Source organism: Cajanus cajan, chromosome 8, assembly GCF_000230855.2.
Source record: "Cajanus cajan strain Asha chromosome 8, NIPB_CcT2T_4, whole genome shotgun sequence".
Taxonomy (NCBI): Eukaryota; Viridiplantae; Streptophyta; class Magnoliopsida; order Fabales; family Fabaceae; genus Cajanus; species Cajanus cajan.
The window spans coordinates 6,947,931-6,961,262 of record NC_138524.1 but is presented as its reverse complement, the minus strand read 5'-3'; the positions used below and the strand labels follow the sequence as shown (position 1 = coordinate 6,961,262).

At 27.3% G+C, this 13,332-nt stretch overlaps 1 protein-coding gene across 1 annotated transcript; it reads left to right on the top strand.

Annotated features, from left to right (window-relative positions):
• The first annotated feature begins 6,619 nt into the window (after positions 1–6,619).
• On the top strand, positions 6,620–8,709 carry LOC109798694 ((2S)-flavanone 2-hydroxylase). The gene is made up of 2 exons (XM_020359053.3): positions 6,620–7,568; positions 7,821–8,709. The coding sequence occupies exons 1-2, from the start codon at positions 6,699–6,701 to the stop codon at positions 8,475–8,477; spliced, it is 1,527 nt and encodes a 508-aa protein (XP_020214642.1). The 5' UTR covers positions 6,620–6,698; the 3' UTR covers positions 8,478–8,709.
• Positions 8,710–13,332: the final 4,623 nt, after the last annotated feature.

The following is a 13,332-nucleotide window of genomic DNA, read 5'->3' as shown; positions in this document are numbered from 1 at the left end:
ATGGGACTTGTAAGATGAGTACAAATAAATAATTACTTTATCTCTAGTTGATGTGGGACTTGTAAGATGAGAGTTGTCTTTCTACTTAATTATATATTCTTTTTAATTATCCTATTTCTAGTTGATGTGGGACTTTAAGATAAAGGTTATCTTCTAATTATATATATATATATATATATATATATATATATATATATAATTATTTTCTTATCAATAGTCGACCCTCTTAAGTTTAAGGATTATTGAGTTTGATAATAGTGAGTAATCTCATACTAATTTAGAATAATAAGGTCTAACTCAATCCTACATAACAAACTTGTAAAGTGAGAGTTATTATTCATTTATATACTCTTTAATTATTTTATTTCTAGTCGATGTGGGACTAAAGTTTTTCTTAATAAATAATTGTCGGTAATAGTAAATTTTGGTGTGATATAAATATATTTTTAATGACCATTATATATTAGTCACTAATACTTTTATTAAATAATAAAACAAAGACAATTAATTTATTGCCGGTAAATAATTGTCGGTAAAAATGAATTTTGTTATAGTGCAATAAAATTACTGTCCAAACCAATACGAATCCATTTATGTTTTACTGGTATATTTCATGTATAATATTATACATATGATTTGATGTTACTTTTTCAATTAAAATTAGAGTTTTATTTTAATAATATGTATTTATATTATGAATAATATATGTTAATATATATTACTAGTTCTAATTGAATACCATTATCCATCGTGGTACATATGCTAATTTAACTAAGCTTTGTACTTTTCTTAAACACAATATAGACACTATTATCCTAATAACCTATACCATTGCCCACGCTAGACACGAACCCATTAATTACTGCCATAGTGCAATGTTTATTTGTCAGTGAAGTCACCAACTATCACATAGAACACAGTTCTAGCACCAAGAACTTGTGTATTATTTACCTAGGGTGTTGCCCAAGCCTCCCCAAGGTTCAGTAGGGCATACCTCCTCCAAAGAAAAAACTACAGCTACAGAGCATTAAATGTGATGTAAATTATATGGTGAGAGAGAAAAAAATTAAAATAAATAAATGTAGTCCATATATCCCAAAAATGGGTTATGAACATCATTATCTTTTGAAGGAAGAAAATAAAAACTAAATATAGTCCTCTATATATATATATATATATATTTGGATGTATAAGTGAAAGTAATAAAGAGATTAAGAGAAAAAAATAATAACATGTTCATAGTGATATATAAAAAAATAATAATAACATTGTTTACTATAACTATAGTAATATATCAAAAATATTACTATATATAGATAATATATATATATATATATATATATATTTATATTTGCATATAATCAAGGTTAAAAACTTATTTTGGTCCCTTATAATCATTTTTTGTTTCAATTTAGTTCCTCATTAATTTTTGGTCTCAATTTAGTCTCAAACTAATTAATTGGTTTCAATTTAGTCCCGAATTAATTAATTAGTTTCAATGTGGGACTTCCGTCCAAATTATTTAAACGGAGTTAATTTTTGGCCACGTAGATGCCACGTAGATGCATACGTGGCATCCACGTGGATGAGAATTTTTTTGAAAACACCTGGACCCGGAACGGCCGTTCTGAAACCGGAACGGGCCGTTCTGGTTGCAAAATTAAAACACCACCAGTGAAGCAGAACGGGCCGTTCTGAAACCAGAACGGCCCGTTCTGCTTTCAGAACGGCCCGTTCTGCTTTCAGAACGGCCAGTTTTGGATTCAAAACGGCCCGTTCCAAAACTGTGAATAAAATATTCTTTACTTAATTGTGTTTTTGATATTATAATTATACAATTTTGATCTCTAAGGTTTTAATTGAGTAATTTCAGTCTTTAAAAGATTATAATTGTGTAATTTTAGTCTCAAAATTTTTAATTGAACAATTTTAATCTCTCAAATATCATAATTGTGCAATTTTAGTCTTTCTCATTAAAAATTTAATAATTTTAAAATTTTAATATATATATATAATGTTTTAAAACTATATAATTGTTTTTTATTTAAATTAACATATATTATTTATTTTTTTAATGTATCAAATGATATATATTTCTTATTACTAAATAAATAAAATTTATATATTATTAGTATTTTAATATTACTGATAAATTAATATCAATAATATTTTTAGTATATTTATAAATAAACTAATAATTTGATAAATATAACTTGTTATATATTAATATACTTTTACAAAAATATAAATATATAAGATCATATATATATTTCTAATTAATATACTTATATTTTTGTAAAAGTATATTAATATATAACAAGTTATATTTATCAAATTATTAGTTTATCTATAAATATATTAATAATATTATTGATATAATATCGAAAATTATAATATACGTTAATTTGAATAGAAAAATAATTATTTAATTTTAAAACATTATATATATATATTAAAATTATTAATTTTTAATGGGAGAAACAAAAATCATACTATTATGATATTCGAGGGACTAAAATTGTTCAATTAAAAATTGAAGGACCAAAATCGTGCAATTGTAATTCTTTAAGGACTAAAATTATGCAATTAAAATCTTGGAGATCACAAAACTGCACAATTGTAATACTTGAGAGATAAAAAATGCAATTAAACCAATATTCTTGATTAATTTTATTAAAAAATATAATAATTTTGAAAAATATTTTTTTATGATAAAGATTTTAAAATTACTTATTTTTATAAAATATAATTGTCTTATAAATAGAGTAATAATTTTTTCTTTTTCTCTTTCTGTTTGAAAAAATATTTAAATATCACTTTATAATTTTTTGCAACTTATTTAAGATTAAAAGAATAAAATGATAAAAATTAATAAGATAAACATAATAAAATAAAATATAAAAAAATATTAATATATTTATTTTATTAGATATAATAACATAATTAAAATATAATTAATAATATATATTTTATAAAATTATTAATATTTTATATATAAAAAAATAAAATAAAACTGGAACGGCCCGTTCTGAAACCGGAACGGCCCGTTCTGGTTGCATTTTCGGTGTGTTAATTTTGCACCTGGAACGAGCCGTTCCGGATGCAAAATTAACACACCAAAAGTGCACCCAGAACGGCCGGTTCCGGTTTCAGAACGGATCGTTCTGGGTCTAGGTGTTTTAAAAAAAAAATTCTCATCCACGTGGCATCCACGTATGCATCTGCGTGGCGTCCACGTGGCCAAAAGTTACCGTTAAAGCAATTTGGACGGAAAGTCCCACATTGAAACCAATTAATTAATTTGGGACTAAATTGAAACCAATTAATTAGTTTAGGACCAAATTGAGACCAAAAATTAATGAGGGACTAAATTGAAACAAAAAAAGATTATAAGGGACCAAAATAGGTTTTTAGCCTATAATCAATTAGTATATTAGGTAGATTTTTAAAGAGATTTTTAAGATAGTTTCTATAAAGTAATTATTTTATATATATCACTTATGTATATATTTATGTATTTGTAAAAAGATAAATGACAAAACAAGATTGTTCTTTTCTAAAATTAGAGCTTTTTGTGGTATCAAAGCCAAGTTAAGACTTTGAGATATATTATCCAAAATGGGGGAGTAGGCTCTGAGATGATCTACTTAGACAGAGATAATTCTAAGTTGACTCGACTAACTATTAAGTAGTGGTAGATGTTGATGGATTTGTTGAAAGGTCAACAAAAAAAAATGCAATTAGAAGATGACATGCAAGTCACTACACATGGATTATTATTGATACTAGAGCCTCAAACCACATTAAAGGATACCTAAACATATGCATGATTTGCATAATATTCAAAGTTGTTTGATAGGACTTCCTGGTAGACACTGCACAACGGTTTTCAACTTTGACCTCTTTGAATGCCACAACTGATATCCATATTGTAGAATATGAAAACTTTCAAAAATAACTTTTCTCTCCTCTAGTTGTTATGTATCTCAACAGAAACATGTATTACAACACCACATGTATGTCTAAGCAACTTAACAACTTTAATCAATTATCAACACAAAACAACCTGAGACATGCATCACATCATCACATTCTAACCAACGTAATCAACTCAATTAATCATCAACTCAACACCTCACTATACATTGTCTTACATCAATGCATAATGAATCATAATATCATACAACATCATCACATGGAAAGTAATAAGGTATTACACTCCATATGATCTTCAAGATTTAGTCAAATTCACTAATTTTCATCAAACAAACTGTATTCAACCCTATTGAGACAGAGAACTTTTCTATTTTGCCTACACTTGGCGCCAATCCACCAACACCCAACATGAATGAGGCAAAGAGTCTCTGAGTCTCTCACACTTGACATGACAAAATTCATGTCCGACCTCATTCAGACAAAGAGCCTTTGCTAAACTTACATTTGATGCCACTCAACCTGCGCATGACGTAATTCAGCCAAAAAGTCACTAACTTGATTACTCCTAACGTCAATCCACTTGAGCCCGATGTTGCCAAATCAAAGAGCTCCTCAAGCACTCACGCCCAAAGCATCTCATTTTCCATGCCAAGTGTGACCATGTCAAAGAGCTCATTGCTAACTCATGCTTGACACTACCGATCCTACACCCAACGTGATCAGGGTAGAGAATCCCTAGCTTAAGCCACATCCAAAGTGATATTAATTTACAATTTTAGGAACTAAAGTGACATTCTGTTACAATTTTATAGACTAAAGTGACATTGTATTACCGTTTCAAAGATTAAAATGATAGTATAACAATCGTATGTCACGTGATACATATACGTTACGTAACATATTTATGTCATGTGGCATAATCCTATCACGTAAGTACTCCCTTTTAAGAAAACAGAAGCTATTTAACAAAAGAATTCAAATAAATACAAATTATATTTTTGAAAAATTTGAATTTCATTATAATTAAATATTAAATTAAAAGTGACATACTTTATGTTGGGATTATTTTATGATGACTTATTTGAGAGAATATATTTATATTAAAAAGAGAGTTATAATTTTGTTACTTTTATAAAATTTTCATATACAATTTTATGATGATGAAATATTATTTATTTCAAATCTAAATTCTTACGAGTTTATTTTTTATTATCACCTAAAATATCTCTCATATATATGCTTTATAAATTTTTATTTTTTTAAATTTTATTGATACGAGATTTTGTTTATATTTTAATAATTTTATATCTATAAAATTTCATTTTACCTTTTAAGTGCCTGGGATCAGTGACCGATTACCGAAATAGTTTATCGACATATGGAAATTTGTTCAAAAATTCAAATTTCTGGACAATAAAAAGCACATACCGATGATACTATATTACCATCCTCTTCCGCGCGCACTGCAACCACATGCAGCAACTTATAAAAATATATTTTCTATTTTCCACCAAATTTAAAATTAACAGCCAATTACACGTGTTTGTGCCATATGATGTATAGGATATTAAATGCCTCCCAACTACTACAAATAAGATTAATTTTTAGTATATAAATTAGTATTTAGATAGTAATTTTCAAAGGCTAGGATTGCAAAAACAAAGTTATATATGTTTAAAAATATATTCATAATATTTTTTATTATATAGACATCGTCAATAAAATTGCTGTCCAAACCAATGCGAACCCATTTATGTTTTACTGGTATATTTCTTAAATGTATAATATTTAAATATGTGGATGTTATTTTTCAATTAAAATTAGAGTTTTATTTAAATAATATGAATTTATATTATGAATAATATATGTTAATATATATTACTATTAAGTAAACTAATATTATTGTTGGGATGTAAACAAAAATTTTACATTATTTAAACAAAAAAATCAACATAAATTTATATATATAATTATTTTTAAGGAGTTGTTACGGTACTCTCAAAGATGGAGGAATTTTAATATTTTTTTTATATAAATTCATAAAAAAATCTAAAAAAATTAATTTAATTATAAAATAAATAATTTAAATTATATTTATAAAATGAAAAGTAAGATAAAGTTATAGAAATTAAAATTATAAGATTTCAATAATGTTATAAAATATTAAAAAAGAAAAGAATTAATAAATAATAAAAATAAAAAATTATTAAAATTACAATATAAAAATTCAAAAATTTAAAATAAAAAGACAAAAATATACTTAAAAATTATTAAAATTAAAATATAGAAATTTAAAAATTTTAAATAAAAAGACAAAAATATACTTAAAAATTATTAAAATTAAATTATTTAAATATATAATAATATTATTACAAATAAAATTAAAATATATAAAATAAAAATAAAATGATTAAATAATTTAAAAATTGAAAAATTGAAAAATAAAATATTATAAATATTATTTAAATAAATTATCAAAAATATAAAATATAAAATAAATTTATAATTATAATTGTACGAATACTTTCTCAAAATGTAAGTATCATAAAATTTCTCTTTTTTTTATCGATAGAAGTTACTGATATAGAAACATGTGTACCTGATAAGCAATAATCGGTACTAGGCCACGCTAAGCCATTACTGAGAGTTATAAAAATATAACAAATCTGACATCTGGAATTTATGTATGGATGTAAAATGTGTTAAATAGAAGTGTCTGAGTTGAGTCATTTGTTAAACCAAAGTAAGAAAATCCAAGGAAAATGGAGGCTCTCCTCTTTGTCTCTTTCCTTGTTTCAGCTGCAGTGTGCTACGTGTTCCTCCTCCGCGGCAAGCAGCAGAACCTGCCTCCCTCTCCGGCGCTGCGGCTGCCTCTGGTGGGGCACATGCACCTGCTAGGGCCCCTCCTGCACCAGTCGCTCCACCGGCTCTCTCTCCGGCACGGCCCGATCTTCTCCCTCCGCTTCGGCTCCGTCCCCTGCGTGGTGGCCTCCTCCCCGCACCTGGCGAAACAGCTCCTCCACACGAACGAGCTGGCCTTCATCCGCCGCATCGAGACCACCGCCGTGAAGCGCCTGACCTACGACTCCTCCCTGGCCTTCGCCCCCTACGGCGACTACTGGCGCTTCATCAAGAAACTCTCCATGAACCAGCTCCTCGGCTCCCGCAGCATCGCTTCGTTCCAGCACCTCCGCCACAACGAGACGCGCCGCTTCCTCGGCCTCCTGGCCCAACGGGCCCGGGCCCATGAGTCCGTTAACGTCACCGAGGAGCTCCTTAAGTTGACGAACAATGTCATCTCGGTGATGATGCTCGGGGAGGCGGAGGAGGCCAGGGACGTTGTGCGCGGCGTCACGCAAATCTTCGGGGAGTTTAATGTTTCCGATTTTATTTGGGTTTTCAAGAAGCTTGACCTTCAGGGGTTTGGGAAGAGGATTGAGGATTTGTTTCAGAAGTTTGATACGCTTGTGGAGAGGGTTATTAGTAAGCGCGAGGAAATGAGGAAGAAAGGGATGGGAAATGATGAAAGCCAGGGCCAGGTTAGAGACTTTCTTGATATTTTGCTTGATTGCGTTCAGGATGAGAACTCCGAGGTCAAGATTAACAGGGTGCACATTAAGGCCTTGATTATGGTAAACCTAAAGCCCTACCTTCTTTCTATCATATTTTAGTTATCAATTAAAATCATCACTAATCACGTTGTGCTATTCATTAATACAAGTGCTTTAATCACTGCTTTAAGCACACTAGGTATTATTATTATTTTTTTAATACACAACATAAGTGTCTTTTTCTTGCAATGAAATAAATTAAAGATATGAAGATTGAGTGATTAATATTTAATTGGTGGATGTTTGTTATAATTACAATTTACCATCTTGTAGGATTTCTTCACTGCGGGGACAGATACCCAGGCCATTTCAACAGAATGGGCACTAGTGGAACTTATCAAGAACCCCTTATTGCTACAAAAAGCTCGAGAAGAGATCGACAATGTAGTAGGAAAAGGCAAACTCGTTGAAGAATCTGATTGTCCAAATTTGCCTTACCTCCAAGCCATCGTCAAGGAAACATTTCGTCTACACCCACCAGTGCCTATGGTCACTAGAAGATGTGTCACAAGTTGTAGCATCGAAAATTACGTGATCCCAGAAAACACACTACTTTTCGTGAATATTTGGTCCATGGGAAGGGACCCAAATTATTGGGAGAACCCATTGGAATTTCGTCCCGAGAGATTCTTGAAAGTTGGTGAAGAAGGGCAAATAGATGTGAGGGGTCAACACTTTCAACTTTTGCCGTTTGGTTCAGGGAGGAGGATGTGCCCTGGGGTGAGTTTAGCCATGCAGGAGGTGCCAGCACTGCTTGCAGCCATCATCCAGTGCTTTGATTTTCAGGTGGTGGATTCCAATGGTGAGGTTTTGAAGGGTGAAAATGTAGTGAATATTGATGTGAGTGAGAGGCCAGGGTTGACGGCTCCTAGGGCGCACGACTTGGTCTGTTTTCCTGTTGAAAGACCCAACCTTAATTTTCGAAATTGATTTGTGGTTACAATAATATGGCTTTGGGTAAATGTGTGTATGCTAGTTTATATAGTAGTGTTTCTAAATGCTAGTATTCTGTAAGGTGATTGTTGTGGTAACTCTTGAATTTTGAACTTTGTTTCCGAGTGTATTAATGTCCATTTAACTTGCTCGGTCAATTAACTTATGACCTATGTGAGTTCTTATTTATCTAAATATAATGGTAGTATAATATTTATGTTTTTAAGTACTTTACTTAGAGTGTCATGTGATACGAGAAAATACGACGACTATAATTTCATTAAGTAAAAAAGTACACTTGAAATAAATCTAAATGGCATAGCATAAATTGCCTTTAAATAATTGCATGATGACTAGTTCATGAATTTAAAGGTGTGGCTTTTAATTTATTTTATTTTATTTTTGCAAATTTTTCTTTCGTATTCTGGATTTACGAAAATAAATATTAATAGAGTTTTGTCTTTTTTAATACGTCTACGTTATGAATAAATATGAATTTAATATTATATTTTAACCAAAAATTTTAAAGTATTAGGTTTAACAATCTTTTTGATTCATATGCTACTTAACGTATCTGTATAATGTAAGATTCTCATCTATATTTGTACATTAACATTTGTGATTAAAATTTTCTGCAATAATTTCAAAATTGTGAATATGTTACGTTTTAAAAGTTTGAGTCATTGTGTTAGATTGAACATACTTATCCAACCATAATTGTGTTGGATGGTCAGAAAAAAAAAATCCAACGAAAAATGGATACATTCATTGGTAATTTTTGATGATGAAAATTGTTTAAAAAAATTTATGTGATTTTGACGTTTAAATTTGTCGGAAAATTTTTGTTCAATTTTAATAAATTTATTAATATAACATCATTTATATTAATAAATTTCTGGAAAACTTTCTAGAAGGTCACCCATCTTTATATTACTTCAAGTCAAGAATGTTTAACTGTAGAATTCTAATAAGATTAACTATCAAAAAGTAGATGCATGTTGTTAATATAGATATTACAAATTAATTCATTTAAGTCATCATCAACTATACAATCTTATTCTTATACTATCTCTGAATCCCTCTCATTCTGGTGTGTCCGAACGGTTATAAAAATATAATAATATATATAATAATTATATTACCAATAATAATAATTATATTATATTTAATTAATCTTTATTTATATATATACTTACTTTTATAATTAACAATCTACTTATTTCTATTTAAAATTAATATTATGATATAATTTAAATTATTTATTATAAATTTAAAAGTTTTAATAATAATTTATATAATTAAAATATTATTTTTATAATTTATAATGATAATATAATTTATAAAATTATAAATATTTATTTATTACATACTTATAAATTAAATTTTAATATTTTAAATAAATTATTAAGTAACTTAATATATTTATTTATCTTAAATCTAAGATATAAAATTCAAAAAAATATATTTATCCTTATTTTATTTTCTAATTATCAACTATTAATAAAATACTAATTTAAAATCTTATCTAATTATATCATAATATTTTCATATCAAATTTAATACCAGATATTAGTTATACAAAAATATCAAGATCATATAGTAAATTGTCAATAAGATTCTAGTTAAATAATTTAAAATAATCAATTTTTCAACTATATTATTGACAAATAATTTATTTCAAAGTTAATCAATTTTTTATATATTAATTATTAGAAAATTTAATAAATTTTAATTTAACAATTAGATCGATGAAATTCAACATACACCATAAGTTATTGAGCGGAGTAACTTTACCAAGAGTTATTTTGTGAGTCATTTGATTCCTCCTCTCTCTGTCTCTCTCTCTATATATATATATAGATATTTAAAATTTTATTGATCTTTTTTAATATATGATTGTCAATTTTTGTCAAAAATTCTTACATTTTCAACAAATATAAATTTGTTGAAATTATTCCATCATTAATATAACTTTTCTTACGATTTTTTTCGTTGAAAATTATCGACGGATATATCTGTTAGAAATGTAAATTTTTCAATAGATTTGTATATGTCGAAAATTACCATCGATAATATAACTTTTCCTATAAATCTACTTTTTCGTCGTAAAATCTGTCAAAAATGTAAATTTTTTGTCAAAAATTATTCATCGATAATTTATATATATATTTTTTTAGTGAAAGTGTACTAGAAAATCTTATGTTGTTTATAAAGTCAATCATTAATTCTAAAAATCAGACAAGCTTCTAAAAAAAATTATCTATAGAAAATTCTGACTAATAAAGGATCTAACTAATAAAAAATATATATAAAATATCATTATATCAAGTACTATAAAGTAAAATTATGAAACCTCAAATATAAAGAATATTACTCAAAGTCAATCAACATTTCAATCATGTCATTAATTTTTATTTTATTTTTTTGTTCTATTGAACCAACCTAATGAGGTATGTGTTTTAGACACAATCAATAAACTGATTTTCTTAATAGAATCAAGTCCAATACATGTGTTGGAACTGAACCTTAATTTGATACCTTGATACTAATTCTAATTATCTTGTTTATTTTGAATGCTTACATGTATCTCATTATTTATTTTCGGAAGCCTTGGCAGTGATCGATCCACGTACCAATTTCTATTATTGGTGTATGAGAAAAAAACACGTGACCATGTTACGGGCATATTGATCTTCTAGAATATTGTCGGTATGATCAATTTTTGCAGTCGGTCGTTGCCATCATAATATTTTTGGTACTACTGTAGTTGTCTGTCAGTGTCCTTTTGATAGACAGTGTCACCCTATCACTGTAGTCAAAAATCACCGTCGTCGTTTTACAATCTCCGTGGATGCTTGCTGGCCACATTTGCCACCAACCATGCATCCATTGGTTTTTGGTTTCTGCCATTTATTAGTAATTACTTCTCTTCAGTTGAGACCCCATTCATTATCTGTGCTTTCTTGTTGGGGGTGATTTCTTTCCTTATATGCATTAATTATTGATCGTTGTCAAAAATTTGGATAATTTATTTTTTCATTTACACTACTTGAATTTTCCCAAAACTGTGCAAGTCATTTAATCAGTCAAGCTGTTAATAATTCTATAATTCATCTCTAATTGAATTAGTATTAATAAAATAACAATAACTTTATAATATATAAAGCTACATTCTATTAATATTAAAAATTAAAATAAAACATTAATTTATAAGTTTTTAATAATTAAAATACACATTAAAGTTTTTTTTTTTATATTTATAAGAAAAATTACAACGATTTAACGAGAATAAAACTTAGTTCCTCTCGTTTTTATTTTAACTTCTCCTCTTCAATTATTAGGTTAATTCTAGTAATTTTTATAAAAACTTTAAATTTGATATATCATAATATTTAGAGTTTTGTCAAATTTATAATATTTTTTATTCATAAAAAATGTTGTGTGGATAACAAAATTTGAACGTAAGACTCGAATATTATCTTCTTCTTTTTTTTTGAGGTGACTCGAATATTATCTTAATTCCATCACTATTAAATTATATAATATTTGAATACTGTGTCGGGATTAATATATTTCCAAATAAAAAAAACAGTTCACTTAATTTGGTTGGTAGTGTTGTTCTCGCCTTTATTTTGAAGCCTCACTAATTCCATTAACAGTGTTTGAAAATATGTTAGAAATTGCTCGATACGATCTCCAATGCACCTAATAATTGCTTCTTTAATGTCATTTAGATTATTTTGTACCAAACATAGTCTCAAATAGGGAATCAAATAGACAAACACACGAAGTGTTGTTTTCCCCATACTCTTAAGGTTTTTTTTTCTTTTTATATATTTCCCACAGTATAAAGTTTTGAGATATTATATAATATTTTTAAAAATCGTATTCTCAAAAATATTTTAACTCAAAATGTTATTTTAGGATATATTTTGAAAATGTGTTTGATTGCATTTTAATATTTATTGGAATATTTTTTAAAATTGAAAATAACTTCTATAAAAAATAATTAAAAATTTATAAGTGTATTAAAACATAACTTCTCATATTAATATTATTTTTCCACTCTCAATGAGAATAAAAGTGTAGAAAACATGATCAAGTGACTTTATTAAGAATAAATAATACCCGAACATAATTTTTCAAAACTTGTAACACGAGATTAATACATTCTCATACTTACATTCCTATCAATAAACTTATAATCTATAAAGCAAACATCTTTAAGTGTATAAATATCATGTAATATTGGAATTTTTTGGGTGATTCAAAAAAATATTGGAATTATATGAAATTAGTAGTTAATTATTAACCTGTATATTTATATTACATATAATTAGATTTAAATATAGTTTTGCCTCTAAAAATATACTACTTTTTTTTGTTAAATTTTGATCTTGCAACTTTTTAGGTTGCCTTTACACATTTTTTTAGTCTTTATATTATATCAATTTTTTTTTTTTAATTTTAGGCTATACATCTTGTTCATTTTTAGTTAGCCCCTTTGAAAATAATTTGATAAGGACTAAAAAACGATTTATTTATATATTACAAGTACAAAAACAAAATCTTTTTTTATAAAAACTAAAACAAAATAACAAAGATAACTTGAACCTTTTGGTCTAGTGGTTATAAATTCTATCTTATAAATGCTTGGCCAGCTATAACTCGCGGGCAAATTAGTATGAAGACTGAAATAAAAATAAATGACATTACAAAGACTTAAAAATATAGTTAAATCTTTATAACTATTATGTAGACCAAGTTAAGGTATTCATTGTAAAATACTTTTAATATGGGAATTTAGAACTTCTAAAATATGCCCGTGCAAACACGGCTTCACCAACTGATC

Coding starts and splice junctions, on each gene's coding strand:
- LOC109798694 (XM_020359053.3), top strand. CDS start 6,699: ATGGAGGCTCTCCTCTTTGTCTCTTTCCTTGTTTCAGCTGCAGTGTGC. Junction 7,569..7,820: donor ACATTAAGGCCTTGATTATG/GTAAACCTAAAG, acceptor ACCATCTTGTAG/GATTTCTTCACTGCGGGGAC.